The 20332-nt window shown below is 45.8% G+C and overlaps 1 protein-coding gene across 1 annotated transcript in view; it reads right to left on the reverse strand.

Moving 5' to 3' along the window:
• ANO10 (anoctamin 10) overlaps positions 1 to 20332 on the reverse strand; it is a 757832-nt gene that overhangs the window by 696671 nt on the left and 40829 nt on the right. Inside the window, exons 2-3 of the mRNA XM_086951544.1 lie at positions 14455 to 14611; positions 1118 to 1309 (exon numbers count right to left, since the gene is read on the reverse strand). Coding sequence (XP_086807670.1) covers positions 1118 to 1309; positions 14455 to 14596 — 334 coding nt within the window. The 5' untranslated portion in view covers positions 14597 to 14611. The remainder of the gene's footprint in view (positions 1 to 1117; positions 1310 to 14454; positions 14612 to 20332) is intronic.

Raw genomic sequence — 20332 nt, forward strand, 5'->3', positions numbered from 1 at the left:
AGGCCTTTTCCTGCAAATGTCCGGCTGACTAGTGGCAATATTGGCCTTTGATACCCTGTCAGTTTTTAAGTGCCTATCCTGTAGACCTGTAAGGCTTTAGAAGTGTAATCCTGTGGAGGACTGGGACATAAAGGACTAAAGTCAGAAGGTAAATCTTTGACCAAGAATAACCTGGCTAGTGTTTCCGACCCACGCTCTATCGCTTGAAGTGTCAAATTGAGCCTAGGCCCTTGTCTGCTGCAACCATTGACAATCGTTTGCATTTATGCTTCTTGGCGCTATTCCTACTTAAAACTTTAAAAAATCATATCTCTGGTTTCCATTATAGGATTTTTGGAGTCATTTTGCTTTTTAAATTTTACTCTACTTTTCTAATTTAGTTTACCATTTTTATTGTTTTGCATTTCGATTTTATAACTGTTTTTGTACGGCATAAATACTTTACACATTACCCTAAGCTAAGCCTATCTGCTGTGTGCCATAGCTACCAGGAGGTAGGGCTCAGTTTAATATAGTGACTTTGAGGGTTAACCCTGATAAGGGTAGTGATTATACCTTGAGGTGGGTAGTCACCTACCCAAAATAGTAATCCATTTTCTTACTGAAGTGTTATCTGATATTTTATGCACTGAAAAGTGCCATAATGCTTCTCTCAAATTGATTAGTACCAGCACTAACTGGGTAATAATGCTACTTTAAAAGGTCACCAAAGTGCTTGGTTTTGTTATAGAATTAGCCAAAAATTGATTCTTGTATGAAAATGAATAGTTGCAAATTACAGTCAATTCTCAAACTGGAATATTACATGTAGATCTTGGCAATCAATACTTCGGGTCCACACATGCGAAGTCAAAGCCTCAAATCTCAAAATCACATCAATGTGAATTGAATGCTCAGCAGTTAGCACCGCTTTATTAGGATGACTTACAAATTTGTCAACAACGCAGAAATTTGAATGGAATGAAAACATCTACTGAGATGTTAGGAAAAAGTAAAGAAACATAGGCTATTTCTGATTTGAGAATACATCAGAGAACCACACAAGGAAGAAGCTTCCAAGCAGCTACCTTATACCCAACATGTTCAGAACACGTATCTTATATTAGGTGTCACTTACCTGCAAAGTCTTTGAATTCTTTTCTCCTGGAGTAAGTAAAAGCTCTCATGGTGTGGTCATGGCATTCTTTCACAAACCCTGCAGCCTCTGCTCCCACCAGCAGGCGTCTAGTGGAAGCTCCAACGACATAAATGTTGGAGGTTTCAGAGTCCTTCTCTCCTTTTGGGAGGGATTTTATCAACAACTGGGCACCTTTAAAAAAAATTAAAAATAAAAGAAATCATGATTAGCACAAAGCTTTAACCAGATTATACTCTTTGATCCACCTTCCATTCAAGGATCGGTTTGGAGTAAATCTGTTCAGCAGATTGAGAGGAAATTAGGAAACAATTATGGCAAAACTTATGTATATAGGGACCATTAAGTTTGCGAACTGGTTTGCAAACTCAACTTTTGAATTATGAATTTAACCTAATTGTGTGAGCTACTTTTTCTCCAATTTACACTCTTGTAGTTCACAAACTAGCTCTGCAGGCTCTTGAATCTGAAGGACATGTATTAGCTGAGAAAGGTTGGAACTGGCAGCCACTGAGAAGTTCACTGCTACAATTACTGCAAATATGGATAACTACTGACAGTACCTGTTATAGCAACACCCTTCATTATCTGTATACACTCTGAAAACAACACAACTAACATTAATGATTTGATCGCCGCTGATATCATTTAACCCTTTAATAGATGCATTATGATATGGTGGAACACATAAAGCTAGTCTAGCTGCAACTTGGTTCAGTTTCAAGCATGAACTCAAAAATGTGATCCAAAAATTACAATGGACGTAAAATATAGGGGTTATGGAGCTTAACTGTAATATAAATACAGGTAATGTGGGAGAGTCCTGAAACTTCATGTTGATCATGCTACAGGCCTCTCCAGTAACAGCATTTACCAATGAAACCTTAGAATCAAGCATGCATTGAAGCTAAAGTGATTACTTTGGATATGCAAGATGGGACTTGTCATGGCTTGTAGCATGCCCTCACTCCCATACAGCTCTGGTTCCCACCCTTGCTCAGGGAATTACCACTCAGGTTGCGGTTCTCTGTTGTGTGCCCCATCACCTTTATGTCTCTTCACAGCCAGTATCAAGCACAGTCTTGGATGTGAGAGAGATAGGTGGGTTCCGAATCGTTCCAGAAACAAAATTAAGATCTACAGGTTAGTGGTAGTGGAGTGGTGTGGCTCACTGGTTAGAGGCAGCAGACCCGGAAGCAGAGAACGGCCCGGGACCAGGGTTCAATTCCCGACACGGCAGGGTCGTGGACCAGGGTCAGCGGACTCGATAATTCTCGCCTCGGTGCCTACTCTAACCGAACTTGAGAGTTGGTTGCCTGTGGACTGTTGATGCCGTTTTTTGAGCCAGTGCGACTCCTTTTTAAGGAGCTTTAGGAGCGTAATTTCGCCGCCCTGCTTTCTTGTGCCACGTAACACATTCCACGCGTTTTATCTCCCCATTTATTTGAACAAGTGGACCCTGCACGCTTGTGATTGCCCTTAAGGGCCCTGGGCATTATTTTAAGAGGATTCCTTCCTTTTTGCCCTCCCCTGGTGGGAGTGGCGTGTTTATTGATAGTTTGTCTGCAAGTACCCCTGTCCTGATGAAGCCATAAAGAGTCTACTGGCGGAAATGCGACCGCAACTGAGTCGACACTTTTGTGTAGAAGGAGTCCCCCTATCATTATTTGCATTTGTTTCAACTCCTTGCGCCTTGTATTTAGCCAGTTTTGTGAGAGAATTCTTTTCTCAGGCGCCAATAGGATTTTCTTTCACATCTATATCACTCATAAGTGGGAGTGTATATATTTTGAGATAGGTTTCAATTACCTCTCTTAGGGTACGTCGTTGTTTATATATTGTATATGTTGTATATAAATGTTGTATATATGTATATTTTGTGATCTGTTCTTCCTTGGATTAATTCTGTGTGCCACTTGTTCTTGTGATACGTTTATATGTCCATATACATTTTGTTTATTTAGATTTGTTTACATTAAGGTGTAAAGAACAAGATAATTAAATTTTTCTTGGATCCAACTAATAAATGTGAAATTTATCCCTTTATACCATTTTTTCTACCTTCTCATCTTTTTGATGACCCCTGCTCCGGTATGGGAGGGTGATGTGGGCAGAACCCCTTCATTATAACCTAGTACTCTAACCAGGGATCACACTCGGCAACTCTGGGCATTAGCTTGCCTCATCTCTACAACGGCTCCCCACAGTCGCCGGGGATGCCTGGTTTCACCTTGGAGATACCCAGTAGGGACCATCTCACAGGGATAGCCAGGACGGGTTCCCCAGCGGTCTACAGCGCCACGACGCCTCAGGGCAGCAATGCGCTTTACAAGACCACATACATTACATTACATTACATTACAGTGGTAATTTGACGTTTATAGGATTTAGGCCGATTACATCCACCTTGGAACACCATTTTGCTTTGTTCTTTCAGTTAAATTAATAGATGAATCAGCATGCAAAGCTGGGTAATCAACCCATATTCTGCTCTTAAATATCCAAACTTGATTTTATTGACAACTGCTCTATTTAATTAGAGCCCTGTTAAGTAATATGATCTTCTTGTACTTGAATATATGGTTCGGGTTGAAAGAGGATTTTGACAGCAAACGCTTTGAAAGAGTCCAGACCGACAAAGGTCTCCAACTGTGCTTTCTTCCTCACACTAACCTTTTACTACATGTTTATCATAGACCTACTATGTTACCTAGGTTCATATCACTTCAAACTAGGTAACTTGCCAGTTAACATCATGAACTACAAATTAATTAACTAATGAATAAATAGAACATTTGTAAGGCGGCTTTAATGAAAGCATCCTCAGGCCTGATATGGAGATGACACACTCCTGTTAGATAAGACTCCTCAGGTAATACACAAAAAGTTTGCTTCACTAGAGAAGTATGTCAACTTTAATACATGCACTGTCAATTATAAACGGACAAAAGTAGTGTCAAGTCAAGTCAAAAGAACTTTATTTGAATGTTCATAGTAACATCCACAAAAGCACATTTCAATAAAATTACAATTAATACATATAGTTCATATATTACTAGGAATCACATAAAGTAGAAATTCACAGACAGAATATACAGTTAAAAAAGTTTTTAAATATAACTAATTAAAAATAAAACTCTCGGCAACAACACAGTTATCCCTCCATACTTTTCCTGAATTTGATTGCAAGTTTTAAAAAGCTACATACAAACAAAGTACTATCACTACTTAGTAGTTGGAGATAATAAAGTGCTGGTCGAATTTGTGCAAAATTCAGCTGTTTGAGAATTGGTTTTAGGTATAATTTCCGTGGTACAAGGTAAAATGGGCAGATGAATAAAACTGTATATTCTGTCTGTGAATTTCTACTTTATGCGATTCCTAGTAATATATGAACTATATGTATTAATTGTAATTTTATTGAAATGTGCTTTTATGGATGTTACTATGAACATTCGAATAAAGTTCTTTTGACTTGACAAAAGTAGTGTTTTTAGAGAAAGTACAAATGGTCTTTTCCTGTAAACCTTCACTAAACTCCTGAGGTACTATCCACTTATACCTTTCTCACGAAAATTGATAATGAAAGGTTTGATTGGGAGTAACACTGTAAATATTGATTAAATACGACACCGTAATTGATTAATTAGAATGTCATTCTTATGGTTAGCGCATATGAAGCTAAATTTAGTCTCAACTGCTATATGAAGTTAGTGTTTGGAGATGGTCACAGAACATCATTAGAAAAGTATGGACCAAAGAAGGAAAGATGTTGTGTACAGTCCTGAGACTTAGTCCCCATGCCCAGGTTTTGGCATTTTGGGCTGAACTTTCCATACCCTTTACTCTTAAAAAGATGCAAAGCCGGTTCTTGAGCTTTGCCCTCAGTAAGTGGAAAAGAGGAGAACGTAACTTCACTATGTACTGCTAAGATGATAAGTTCAGCCACATGATAGGGAACAGCTTATGATTACTAAGATAAGGAACTTTTTGCTAGAAATCAATTTACAATACAGATCTTCTGGCCATGTGAAAAATCTAACTGTATCTAAGCGTAGTATGTTTTCAAAGTCTTGAAAATAATAACTCCGAATTAAGATAATATTTGAAATCTCATACTGAATTGGTCTGTGGATAATGTGATTTTTTTTTATTAAATAGGAGATACACCTTTGTTATGCTAACTGCTTGCCAACAAAACTAGATGACTTCTGCTCATACTGGGACTAAGATGACTAACATGATTTTGATATTAGGAGGAATATCTTAAGTTGTAAATCTTAAGTCAACCAAATATTTTTTTACACATGTTGCAATTGTTTGTATTAACCTATACAATATAATACAAGGAGGTGAACTGAATAGCAATTTAAAAGTATGTTTCAATTCAATGATGGTGATTAAGCAGGTGCCCAGGCCCTGACTTACCTGGACCTGTCCTCTAACCCTTCAAGGTCTTTGTGGACCTGGTTCCTGCTCCTCGAGACACCTTCCACGTCCTCTGTGACCACTGTGCCCTCGGCCTGGTCGCATCCACACCTCCCGCCTGTTCCAGCGACGCCCCAGCCGCCACAGGGCCGCCCAGCGACGCCCCAGCGACGCCCCAGCCGGCACAGGGCCGCCCAGCGACGCCCCAGCCGCCGGATAGGGCCGCCCAGCGACGCCCCAGCCGCCTCAGAGCTGCCCAGCGACGCCCCAGCCGCCTCAGAGCTGCCCAGCGACGCCCCAGCCGCCACAGGGCCGCCCAGCGACGCCCCAGCCGCCACAGGACCATCCAGCAACGCCCCAGCCGCCACAGGGCCGCCCAGCGACGCCCCAGCCGCCACAGGGCCGCCCAGCGACGCCCCAGCCGCCACAGGGCCGCCCAGCGACGCCCCAGCCGCCACAGGGCCGCCCAGCGATGTCCCAGCCGCCTCAGGGCCGCCCAGCGACGCCCCAGCCGCCACAGGGCCGCCGCCGAGCCCTCAGGCTTCCCGCCGGTTCCCACGAGACGCCGCCCCCCCAGCCGCCGATTGGTTCCCGCGCTCCCCGCCTCCCCGCAGACCCTCCCTCCCGGCTCCCCTCTTATGACGACCCCGAAGCGACCGCGCAGCGGACGCGCGCAGCGGGAGCACCGACTGAGCGCTGAAGGTGCGCCAAAGGTAAGCCCGTCTGCGCCCGTCCGCGCCTGGACCGCGTCCAGTGCCAGGACCCCTGGACCCCGCAGACACCAGCCCACCCGCCGGACGTACACCGCCGCCACCCTCAACGCGATCAACACCGGCCGAGTCCCGGGATGCTACCGAGCAACCCCGAGACGCACCCACGGACCCTTCAGCTGCCACGCCTGCAAGTTCACCTGCATTCGGACCTGCCCCGCACCAGCACCCGCCAAGCCGAACACCAGCAGCAACCACCTCAAGTGCATCCTGCTCAACACCCGCTCCGTCCACAGACACGCCATCGAACTCTGGAACCTCCTCGACACCACAGCTCCTGACGTTGCCTTCCTCACGGAAACCTGGATGAACGACTCCTCAGCGCCCGACATCGCCATCGCCATCCCAGAGGGCTACAAGATCACCCGGAGGGACCGCACCGCCAACCAGATGGGAGGAGGCATCGCCCTCATCCACAGGGACACCATCCACATCACGACCAACACCGACGACACCCTGACTACCGCCGAACACCTACACTTCCAGATCCACACCGACCCGAAGACCACCCTCAGAGGCACCCTGATCTACCGACCCCCGGGACCACGCACACAATTCAGCGAGGACATCGCCGACTTCGTCAGCCCGCATGCCCTCCCCTCCGCTGACTACATCCTCCTGGGGGACATCAACTTCCACCTGGAGAACAACAACGACCGCAACACCATCACCCTGCTCGACAACCTCGCCAACCTCGGACTCAAGCAGCTGGTGTCCACCCCCACCCACCTCGCCGGACACACACTCGACGCCGTCTTCTCATCCAGCAAAGACATCGCCTTCAGCCACGCCACAGGACTCCACTGGACGGACCACAGCTGCGTTCACTTCACCTTCAGAAGAACGACGATCCACCACCACCAGCAACAGGTTGCCCGAAGAAGCTGGAACAAGATCACAGCCGACCAGCTCTCCGCTTCCCTGAGCAAGCACCCTCCCGCCAGCTCAGCGAACCCCAGCCAGGCCGCCGACAACCTCACGAAGTGGATCAGCAACTGCGCGGACGAACTCGCCCCACTGAGGACCCCGCCCAGCAGACCCGGCAGCAAGAAGGCGTCATGGTTCACCGACGAACTCAAGAGCTCCAAGAAGAACTGCCGAGCCCTCGAGAAAGTCTGGAGAAGGGAACCAACACCGGACAACATGACCACCCTCAAGCTTGCCACCCGGAAGCACCACCAACTGATCCGCGCCACCAAGAAAACTGCATTCAAGGACCGGCTGGACAACAACGCACACAACTGCAAGGAACTCTTCAACATCGTGAAAGAGCTCTCCAACCCCAACGCCGGAAACAACGACATCACCCCATCGCAAGACCTCTGCAACTCCCTCGCCTCCTACGTCCACAACAAGATCGCGGACATACACAACAGCTTCAGCACTCAACCGACGCACGCCACGACCGCACCAACGCCCCCCACCACCACCCTCTGTGCCTGGACTCCGATCAGCACCGAAGACACCGTCCGCATGATGAACTCCATCCACTCCGGATCTCCGACCGACCCCTGCCCTCACCACATCTTCAACAAGGCCGACGCGGTCATCGCACCCCACCTGCGGGACATCATCAACACCTCCTTCGACACCGCCACCTTCCCGGAAAGCTGGAAGCACGCCGAACTCAGCGCTCTACTAAAGAAACCAACAGCGGACCCCACCGAACTCAAGAATTACCGCCCCATCTCGCTCCTCCCGTTTCCAGCCAAAGTCATCGAGAAGACCGTCAACAAACAGCTGGCTGCCTTCCTCGAGACAAATGGATCCCTCGACCCCTCACAGTCTGGCTTCCGAGCCAACCACAGCACCGAGACCGCCCTCATCGCTGCCACCGATGACATCCGAGCCCTGATGGACAACGGAGAAACAGCGGCCCTCATCCTCCTAGACCTCTCCGCGGCATTCGACACTGTCTGCCACCGCACCCTAGTGCAGCGCCTCAGCAATGTCGGAATCCAGGAGAAGGCACTGGAATGGATCATCTCCTTCCTCGACGGAAGAACACAGAGAGTCCGGCTACCACCGTACATGTCAGAGGCCACCGAAGTCATCTGCGGCGTCCCTCAAGGATCCTCGATGAGCCCCACCCTCTTCAACATCTACATGAGCCCCCTCGCGGCCATCGCACGCCAACACAACCTCAACATCATCTCCAACGACGACGACACCCAGCTGATCCTCTCCCTAACCAACGACCCCGCCGCCGCCGCCAGAGCCAACCTTCACGAAGGGATGAAAGACGTAGCCGAGTGGATGACGACCAGCCGCCTGAAACTGAACTCAGACAAGACGGAAGTCCTCATCGTGGGCACCTCGCCCTCCGCCTGGGACGACTCCTGGTGGCCCCCCGCCCTGGGCACCGCACCCAAACCGACAGACCACGCACGCAACCTGGGCTTCATCCTGGACTCCTCCCTCTCCATGACCAGACAAGTCAACGCCGTCTCCTCGTCGTGCTTCAACATCCTGCGCATGCTACGGAAGATCTTCCGGTGGATCCCCACCGAGACCAGGAAGACAGTCACCCAGGCCCTCGTCACCAGCCGACTGGACTACGGCAACGCCCTCTACGCCGGAACCACCGCCAAGCTCCAGAAGAGACTCCAGCGGATCCAGAACACCTCAGCCAGACTCATCCTCGACATCCCACGACACAGCCACATCTCCGGACATCTGAGAGACCTGCACTGGCTCCCCGTCAACAAAAGAATCACCTTCCGTCTCCTCACCCACGCACACAAAGCCCTACACGATCAAGGCCCGAGCTACCTCAACAACCGCATCAACTTCTACGCTCCCAAACGCCACCTCCGATCAGCCAGTCACGCCCTCGCCGCCGTCCCCCGCATCCGAAGAACGACAACAGGAGGAAGGTCCTTCTCCTACCTGGCCGCCAAGACCTGGAACTCCCTCCCTCCCGACCTGCGCCTGACCCAAGACCACCTCTCCTTCAGGAAGAAGCTCAAGACCTGGCTGTTCGAGCAGTAGCAGCACCCCCCCCCCCCCCTAGCGCCTTGAGACCCTCCGGGTAAGTAGAGCGCTCTATAAATGTCTTTGATTGATTGATTGATTGAGAGCCTTTCGCACTCTTCTAACCCTTTCACTCAGGACTCTCGCCCTCTTTCTCTCTCTCCCTTTTTTTATCCTTTGTGCCTCTTTTGAGCCTCTTGTGACTCTTGACTCACTTTCTCTCTTTTTCACACATTGTGTCTCTTCTGAGGCTCTTAGATCTCGAGTGTCTTGAATGTCTCTCTTGCTCGCTCTATCTTTTTCACCCTTTGTGCCTCTTTCGAGCCTCTTAACTTTTGTGCCTCTTGAATCTCTCTCTCCCCTTCTCCCATGTGCCTCTTTTTGCTAGAGTTTCACCCCTTTTTGGGTCTCTTTGCTCGCTCTTTTCAACCTTCTGGGCCTCTCTTGGTGCCTCTTCTATTCCTCTTCCTTTCCATCCTTTTGCCTCATGTGCTGTGCTCCCCTTCCTGCCTTCTGCCACCTGAACACCCATCCTCCTCCGCCTGGTCCTTACCTGCTTCTCCTGTGCCAACTCTCCTGCTTTCCTGCGCATCAGCTAAGCCTCACCACCTCCCAGGACCAACTTAATGGAGGCTGCATGGTGCAGTTGCGCAGCGGATGCATGCAGCTGGTGCACCAAAGGCAAGACCATGTACGCCTGTTCACACCTTTACCAGGTCCAACGCCAGGAACCTTGGAACGACCGCTCCCCAGAGGTACTCTGCCACACTCCTGCATTCACTCAAAACAGCCACTTATCCCCCTGCTGCCACACCATGCAAGGAGCCTTCTCATTCATGACCTGCCACTTCACATGCTACACCAGACCCACAACACAAGCACCACCTACAATCACCCGACCACCCACAGCACACCAACTCTCCTGACTCATAAACTAGCACCCCTAAAAACTCTCATGCACGCTGCTCAACACTCTGCAAACATGCCACCGAGATCTGGGACATGCTTAGCATTGACGCCCTGGATCTCCTAATTCTTACGGAAACCTAGACGGCCACTTTATCGGTCCGTTACATCACCACGGCAACCCTGGCATGATACAAGATTGCAAGACAGGACCAATCACACAAACCAGGAGAAGGACTGCATCACATCTATGGAAAACACATTCCCATCCATAGAGCACTTTCACTTCAAAGTCTAAACAACAGCAAACTTTGCCTTGAATGAAACCCTACTGCCCACCAGGACTGTAAATTAATTTCACCCAAGACATCAAGGACTTTGTTGCCCCTCCCCCTCCCCTCCTCGTCCTCGCCTTGGACTCCAGGGCCTACACTCTCCTAGGAGACCTAAACTTTCACCTGAAAGACCAGACTGACCTCAGCTCCACAACACTCATCGAGAGCCTCAGCATCATTGGACTCACATAGCACGTCCACAAACCCACACAAGATGCTGGACACACCCTAGACCCCATCTTCATTACAACGGAGTCAAGTTCACTACCACAACACTACTAACTTGGACTGAACACCCCATCGTCCACTTCCAGATAGCCATCCCCCGACTCAAGACACCTACCAGCACCAGACAGATGAGATGCAACTGGAGCAATTGCACAGAAGCAGACTGGGACAATGCCCTACATAAGACCAGACCCACCCTCACCAGAATCATAAACAGGGACACAGACCAACTCAACAATTGGTTATCTGACTGCGCCAGCACCTTAGCACCTCTCAAACACAGCCACCACAAAATAGCCAGAAAGAAGGCCAACTGGTACTCAGATGAACTCCAATCAACCAAACAACTATGCTTACAATTAGAGAGGAAATGGAGAAACAGAAGGAAAAGAGACTGACAAGGAAACTTTTAGGGCCGCCAAAAGACGATACCACCACCAGGTCAGAGGAACTAAAAAGAAGGCCTTGGCTAAATGCAGAGAGAACAGAGCTAAAAACCTCTTTGCGATCTTCAAAGACTTCAGCTCACCCTCTGCCTCCTCAAACAACATCAAACCCTCACAGGGCTTGTGCAACAAACTATCAAACTACTTCAGTGACAAAATATGAACGATCTACAACAACTTTGACCTTCTACCGGGACGCACACAGCCTCAACACCAGCCTACCAACCCTCCACAAGGAAAGTCTGTCTGGAAGACCCTTACCACAACAGAAACAACTAGCATCATGAGAATCATCAACTCCAGATCCCCTGACCCATGCCCACACTACATCTCCAACATGGTAAAATGGTCACCCACATGATTGGCAGAACACTCATCCACGTCCTGAACACCTACATCTCTACTGCCACTTTCCCAGATGCCTGGGAACACGCTGCAGTAAAAGCTCTGCTTAAGAAACCTTCGTCAGACCCTACTCAACTAGCAAACCACTGACAGATCTCCCTGCTACTTTTTCCAGCAAAGATCACCAACACCAACTTTTGGGCACCTTGCAATAACGATTCTGACAAAACCACAGCACAGAAAATGCACTAATCGTAGACACATATGACATCGGGACGCTCCTCGACGAGGATATGGTTTCCCACTCCTGTGTTGTATTACTATGGCCTGGAAGTTGGCCACAGTGCCTCCCCTGCAACGAAAGTAGGCTGAAATATTTAGATGGGTGCTGGCTGAACTGGAAGCACATAGACAAGCGTCCATGAGAGGGGGCAGGGTGGACCCACTGGAACAATGGGAGACCTATCTGGAGAAATGAGAAGCAAACACGAATGATTGTCCTCGCTGAGGGCACTATAACTTGTCATGCACGGACCGGGGGGGGCACATGTCAGTGTACGTCGCTATTGACCACTTGGAAAGGACGAGGGGTCAGGTGGGCGAGTATACTGGCCTGGCCCTGAGGGACACCTATAGTGTTGCGGTCTGCGGGACATCCTGGCAAGTGACTGGTTAATACATAAGGCCTAATGGAGACTTTATCCTTGATTATCATTGGCAAATGCTCTGTGTTATCCTTGCTGGGTGTCCTGGCCTTCCCGGGGTATCGGGTTTAGGAGGAACAGTGGGCAAACTCTGCTCGCTGTATTAAAAAGTATTATGAACAAATACGATTGAAATGTATGTGACTTCTTTCCTTCAATACGGAGTGGTGCTTTGTATGCCAGATGTGGTTCTGTTAACTATGCAAAAGAGCAGTAAACATGCTTGAAAAACTTGGCCTACATCATCAGATCCCACAACATCTTATCCTACGCAGCTGACATCCAACTCATAGTCTCCCTTTCAGACAAGACTCCAGAGACCAATACAAACTGCAACATCTGCATGACACGCAGTAGCCACATGGATGAGGTCCAACTGCCTCAAGCTCAACACAGAGAAAACCGATGTGGTGATCTTCAGAAACAAATCCTTTCCGTGTGACTCCACCTGGAGGCCGGCAGACCTCAGACATGTCCTAAACCATACCACCCACACTACAAACCTAGGACTCATCCTGGATTAAAAACTGGACATGACAGCACAGATCAACACAGTTTCCTCCACCTGCTGAAGATGCAGTGAACAATCTCAAGTGGATGCCGGAAAACACCAGGAAAACAGTGACACAGTTCCTCATAAAAAGCAGACTGGACTATGGCAATGCACTCTATGCCAGCACTAAGAAACAGCTCCTGAACAGATTCCAGACCTGCCGGAATGCCACAGCAAGACTTGTTTGCAGCCACTGAGACACACACACACCTTAAGGGACTCCACTGGCTCACTATGCAGAAACACATCCACTTCAAACATCCTACACACGCCTAAAAGGCTCTGAACAACAACATAGGCCTAGCTTACCTCAGTGCATGCATCCACTTTCACCAACCGTCCAGACACCTCCATTCATCTGGTCTGTCACTAATGCACACCCCGCATACACAATATCAGAACCTTCTCGCACATTGCCCTCAAAACGTAGAACGCCCTTGCCCATCCCAGCACTTCTGTGTGTCACTCCTCAATTTCCACAGGAAGCTGAAACCTGGCTCTTCGATTAATTCCAGGGAAGCCCCCGCCTGCCCACCGGCAAATGCCTGGATGCCTTTACAGGTGATTACTTTACTTTAGAAATCAGTAAATCTCCATTCTTATGTAGTATCAGATTAATACCATGAGATCAAGGAGAGTCATAGGGCGACGGACAGCAAGAAAACCACACATCAATAGAGTTTTCAAACTTTACAAGGCATATATCAGGCAGTATTCAATCCACATAAAATATACTATTCCATTTTAGCTCTCTCATCAGCATGTCATTGGTAGAGCATTAGTTATTTGGACTTTTTTTATATCAACATAGGAAATATTTTTCTGCAGGTTCTACTAGGATCCTGCTTAGCTCTAGTCAAAGCCATAATGTGCTCGGTCACTAGACCTGTCATAGTAAAAAAGAAGTTACATTGGTTTCGTCTGAAAGCACAAATCATTATAATCTTTTTTGTATTCTTAAATGATTTGAAAATACAGCATCCTCATTCAGATCACACTTCAATAAATCCCACCTTTCTTTTGAAATCATGAAAATTAGGAAAAATAAATCCCTCCAGCAAGTGTTATTGAGCATTGTCTCAAACATTTCAAACAATCTCCTTTAAAAATGTTGTCAATTCCTCAATATCTCCTTTTCTGAAAAACATTTGAGACTTTTCAATCACGATCCATACGATCTTTTTGGGGTTAGACCTCTATTTCCTAACCCAGTTCTGTAGTTTACAAGGCATATGTTACTTATGAGGTTTTGCAACCCCTGAGCTATACTGCATGTACATGTGTCTGTTTGTTTATTCCTCCATGTGAAACAGTCTGATGCCCATGTCTAAGTGAGTTCTCGGCTGGGATCGAACCCTGGGGGCAGATATGCTCATCAGGAAAGACGGAAGTGTCATACGCTTCAAGCATCACATGTGCCTCAAGAAATAATTGTTGAAAATGGCACACTCGAATGGACATTTTATAATAAAGAAGCTAAAAAAGAATGAGTCGTATTTAGCCTGGTATGTTCACATTACACTTTCTCAAGCACATAAGTTATCGCATCAGCAACTTAAAAAGGATTTTATAGTCCTTTTATATTACTACACACGTGTGTCGCTATGTTTGTGTCACATTTTAACACATACCTCCATTTTCCTTTTTGTCCATGATCCGCTTTACAAGCCATTCTTTGGTTTCTTCCTGTGTATTCTCTGCAAGCTCGATCACAACCAAGGGACGGAAGCCAAGATCGATGGATTCACGCGAGTCCCGGAATCTATTCATCATGGGGTACCTGTGGAGCTGCAATAGAAAACCAATGAAAGTTGATGAAATCTAAAACGCACAAGGTCGTGAGAACTATTGCTGCTATGTTAATAAGGATTTGGAATTTGACGGTACTCATTTGAATAATCACAGAAAAACACTTCTAAATATTGTATCCTTACATAATAGCACAGCATATTACTGAGTTTGAGCAGCTTTAGTATCACTATAATGGGTAAGGAACCAAACCAGCTATAGATATTTAGATGCTGGCACCCTCCAGCAACTAATTGGATTATGAAAGATGGGCACAAAAAAGATTGGGGGCCTTGTCTGAGAAAATAACTAGTTGCCCTATGTGCTCAACTGTCTGTTCCGAGGATGAGGTTCACATGCTCTTTGTTTGTAGCGCTTACGCGAATCCGAGAAAGAAATGGTTGAAACCCATGTGTAACCTCCTGGGGACTAGGTCCTGTTTAATAGCTTTTAGGATCATGAAAAGTAACACAACCCAGTTTATTGTATTCAGCGTAAGCAAATTTTTATATTCTGTTTTTATAATCCGGAAAAAACAAGGACATTGTCTCTGAGTTGGAAAAGTGTACATGTTTATCTAATCCCTGCATTTGTGATATTTTTTTTTTTTTTTTTTTTTTTTTAAACTAATCTTTTTTTAAACCCTCGAAATGAAATATAACGTATTATTGTCCTTTTAAAAACATGAATGAACTGTGAAAACTATTCTAAGTCCGCATAACACTTGTTCCCTCCTTTTTATATTGTTATATTTAATGATGATTTTATGTATGTACATGACTTTTATGGCCAAAATCGGCCGAAATAAAGTTTAAATAAATAAATAAATAAATAAATAATTGGATTATGTACTTAAAAATTGCTGAGGAGTGATGGTTTTGAGTTACTTTACCTGTGTAGTCCACTCGCAGTGCGTGAAGCTCCATTACCTACTCAGATGCCTTGTAAATCTAAATAAAAAGTTGCATGATATCTCCAGAAGCACCTTATGGATACAATGCCTTTACCATAAACAGCAGCAGCCTCTCTAGTCATTGCATAGACCTCCCTTCGGAAAAAATCCTGTCCAAGGGCTCCCAACTACAAAAGCACAAGTTTTACTACCACAATGTGAAGTTTAGACTTGATGTACAAGCACATCTTTCCCCAGACCATGACAATATAAAACTGGTTGAGATCTCAAATCCTCACAACTGGCTGTACACAATACAGGCATCCTTGCTACTTTCTCGGAACACCTAACCAGCCATCTTTCTTCAGCTCTGAATCCGCCTGAAATCAACATCACCATCTAAAGTGACCTTCAGTATAGCACAGACAAGACCCACTCCATTAAGAAGCCCACACAACCAACAGCAGATAAACTCATGTCAATCTTCCAAAACCTACCATCACATACCAGAAAGACAAACCATCCTAAATAGCTTGGTAGAAAAAAAAACTCATCCTTCCTCATACCTGTTGCAAAACTGCAAAAGTTGCTCAAGCACTGCAGAGTGACAGCAATCATCTAAAAGTTTTTTAAAAAATGTTCATGGGGGGAAAACTTGTTCTCCCAACTTCCTTAAGTTGCCTAATAGTGGTTTCATCTGTAGCATTTCCTTTTCTGTGTATGATTCCTTAATTGTATTTGAATTAAACAATTCTATGTAACATATTCATGATTTTATGTTTACACTATTAAAGAAACAAGCATGATTTAAAACTACTACATACTTTCTGTTGACCACAGTCAGTTCATTTTATCTGTACACCAACAACATGATTACCAGCAAGGGTCCTCACTCAGAGTAGTGACAACATCCAGATTCCTGCAGTAACTCAGGCCTGTGCACAAATCGGTATTCTGAGTTTCCCAGTATTTCCTGCACACACACAATTTAACTGTACACATTTTGCCAGAAAAATTGTGCAAAACGTTTCTGAGTGAACATGTCTGCAAAAAGACAAAACATAATGCAATTGCCTTATTGTGAGGAAAGAAAATGCAGAATCCCATGGGAGTACTAACCTGATAATTACTGTACTGTGAGGTAACAGTAAGTACCAAGTGTGGCACACAGCAACCTATTTCGTCATTTTTAAAATGTGGCTCAGTTTTAAAAACCTGCTTATCGTTTGCATTAATAAAAACATGCTTAATTTAGTAAAATTACAGTATTTGTAACCATATCGGACGTACTTTGTCGGATAAATCCATTACTCAAACTCTGAATAAAGCCCTTAATAGTTTTCCTACACTTTTTTCATTCAGGCGTTGCTGACATCCTCCACCTAAAGTGCACATAAAACATACTGATCAACCAATCAAAATATTTTATTTCAAAGAAAAAGCAAAATACACATGAATGTAAAGGTCATGCTAAAATAACTTCTTTACTGTAGAAATAAAATTCACTAAAGTATAAGCAACATCAGAATATTTTATTTCACCTACAAGACCATTGGCCATTGATCGGATTAAACAATTATAAACAGAAACTGTAACATCATAAGACGTAGATTTAAAAAAACTGCCTAAATCAAAATCAATACAAGTTCACGGAAAGAGATCTTTTAAATAACAAGCACGTTTACCATTGTTGGCCTTAATAACTGGATATTTCCCAGTTGCCAACTCAATTTACGCCCAGTCTTAGTCTAAGAAGGGTCTTTCTTTCTGAGGAACCAGGGAAAAGCCTTGTGTATTTTATAGTACTCGATGACTACAGATAGTCACAAGACTACTTTACTGATGACTTCTTTTTAAATATCCAGATTCAAATTTTCCAAGAGTACAAACTTTTAATCATTTTTTTCAATGCAAATTTGCAGAACCCAAAGGCAGAGGTGACTACTCAGAAAATATTTTAGACAATTTATAGGTTGAATACATTTCACTATTAGAATCTTTCGGATATTCAGCCATCAAATGTGGGAAAACTCAAGCAGGTCATGGTACTTCATATTTAAAAAGAAGTTTAGAACCTGACATTTAGAAATTTAATTCCAACATTCCAGTCCCTGCTCCAATCAATAGCTTATAACATTGCTGACCCTGTAACGGAATACGGCTTTTTTCATTACCATCCCTTCAACTTTAATATACTTCTACCAGCCATCCAACCGTAACAATTGCAGCTCTATAATGTCATAGACACGATTTTGCAGCCAATTGCCTTTAAAGGTGCACTAGATGAAAAGCTTCATACCTTTCATCAAAGTGCATTATTGTTGCTAAGGTACTGGCGAGCTTAGTCAAAATTGTTATTATCCGATGAGTCAGCACATATAAATTACTTAACCTCCTCCAATTTCGTACTGGCTAACCACCATTGAGTATTATTTTTTTTGACTAGATAGCTTTTTTTCTATTTTTTTTAATTCTAAATTTATTGATATCACAATACTCTTTCATTTTCCTATGCAGTCCTATTAGGGTTTAGTCTAATAAAGCAGGATCATCAGCAAATAAGACTCCATAAGAGAACTCCCTACTTAGGAGAAAAAGAACAAGGATTTCATCAATGTAAAGTAGTTTATCTAAAATGTACAAAATATTATGGATCTTGAAAAAAGCCTTGTTTTATGCCATTCATAATGAGGATTTCATCAGTTGATTTCCTTTTTTTACACATATTCCAACGCTAGCCCAACTGTCTGAATGAATCAGAAGTGCAATTGATAATAACCAGAAGTTATTTCCCAAAGTTTCAAGCAATCGATTAAGTCAAATGATGCTTTGAAAACTACAACATACCAAAATAAAGAACTATTAGGCATAATGAATCACCAAGCCAAGTCTTATAATACAAAACAATGATCCATTTTGGATTGGCCGTATTGAAAGCCTGCCTGTTCTAAAGGGATAAAAACAATTTTGATGGACCAGTCATTATACCTCCCAAGAACACACTTACTTAAGATATTCTGGGCATAGCCATTAAGGTGATAAATCGATAGCATGCCGGGCAATCCATCCTACCTTTTTTAAGCAGAGATTTATTTGTGGCTCCTTTCCAAGAGTGGGGATCAAGCCATTCTGCACAATTCATGGCTTATTGCCCACTATTCAGTATTTGTCCCATAAAGATAAGCAGGTATGCTATGGGAACCAGCTGCTTTAGAGAGTTTCACAGACTTTATCATTTTAACTATTGTTTCTACTCGTTTGAGACTCCAGGAGTACCACACTATTAGAATAGAATATAATATAAAATATTGTATGCATAAGGGATTCCAAAGTCCCATAAAAAGATATTTACGGGGGAGAAGCCAAGCTCGACATCGTGATGGCCGCACGGTAGCTCGGCTCCGCCGGCCTCCCTGCCCAAACTCGACTATCCTGTCACCCATCCTGCCCAAAAAGGATAACAATTTATATACGAAGCTTTGCTGACACTTACCATCCATCCTGGCGGACCCGGCATTCAGTGGGTCCGCAGCGGCGTCCTCCCAGAAAGTGCGGCCTCCTTGGGGTGGAGACCGGGGCCTTGCCTTCAGCGAGTTGCCGGCGAGACGGTGTCGGCGGCGGCATCGGGTGGAGTATTGGGGCCGGCCGGAAGATGCCGTTGTGCGAAGAGCCCAGAGGCAACTGAACGCGCCTGGGACTACCGTCCGGTGTTCCAGAGGTGAGGTGCGGCAAGTTGTGTGTGGGGGACGCCGTGTTGGTGGCTCCCCCCTTTGTTGCCTTGCCCGGCCATTCCGGAATTCATCGCTTGGTGGCGGAGAGTGATTCCAGCGGAGCGGTGGCGCTGGCGGGTCCCCCTCTTTTGGTGGTTCTCATTTCTGCACCCCGGGTGCTGTTTGTGCGCTTGAGGGGGATCCCGCGGGGGCCCTGCTGCTGAGCCCACCCCTGGAGTTGGTTTCGAAGGGACGGCGCTGTATTCACAAAATGGCGGCTGATTCCGTATACTGTGGAACGCCCCGGGATGCCGATGCCTTGCCTCTGTACTGTGCTGGGGCCTGCACTGGTGAGCGCGAACCCACGATTGGCGACGTCCTACAAGCGCTGAAGATTTGGCAACTGACCTTGTCCCAGGATTCTTGTGTACAAGACAATGTGATGACCGCCATTGCTCCCGGGCCGTCCCTTGGGGACGCGGATGGGCCCGAGGTGGTCACTGATTGTTCCCCGCTTTCTGGTGGGGGTAGCGATGTTCCGATACGTAAGAGGGAGGAACTGCTGGTGATAATTGACACTGGTATACATGGCTGCCGTAAACAGCTTTTGCATTGCCATCGGCGGAGGAGGTCCCATGGGTTGCTTCCATTGACCGTCCAGCGGCTTTTCCACGGCCTTTTCTTATCCCTTTGTTTGATGCCCACTACATCGATGTACATCGTGGCGATAGCGAAGAAGGGACTGGGGTGAGCCCGGTTCCTACTCCGGAGGACTACTATTCGGTGCACGGAGTTATGGACTGCCCCAAATTGTGATAATTTGTCGATTCCTTAATATGTATGGCTACCTGAAAACTTGCCAGTTTCGTTTTGGGCCACGCTAATTGTTTGTATGGGCGGGGGTGGGGGCCGTGCTCCCTGTTACATGGTATCCTCTCCCCTGGCTTTCCTTTTTCTCTTTTTCTTTCTTTTTCCCTATATTGTCTCATCCTATATTTCGGGTTCATATTTAGGGCGACAGGCACGCTGCTGGGGGGGGTAGGCCATAGCCTTCTGCAGGGGTGCAGGGTGGGGTGGGTGGATTAGGGTCTATTAGATAGTTCTTTGTTTCTATGGCTC

The sequence above is a fragment of the Lissotriton vulgaris genome, unplaced genomic scaffold, assembly GCF_964263255.1.
Source record: "Lissotriton vulgaris unplaced genomic scaffold, aLisVul1.2 SCAFFOLD_310, whole genome shotgun sequence".
Taxonomy (NCBI): domain Eukaryota; kingdom Metazoa; phylum Chordata; class Amphibia; order Caudata; family Salamandridae; genus Lissotriton; species Lissotriton vulgaris.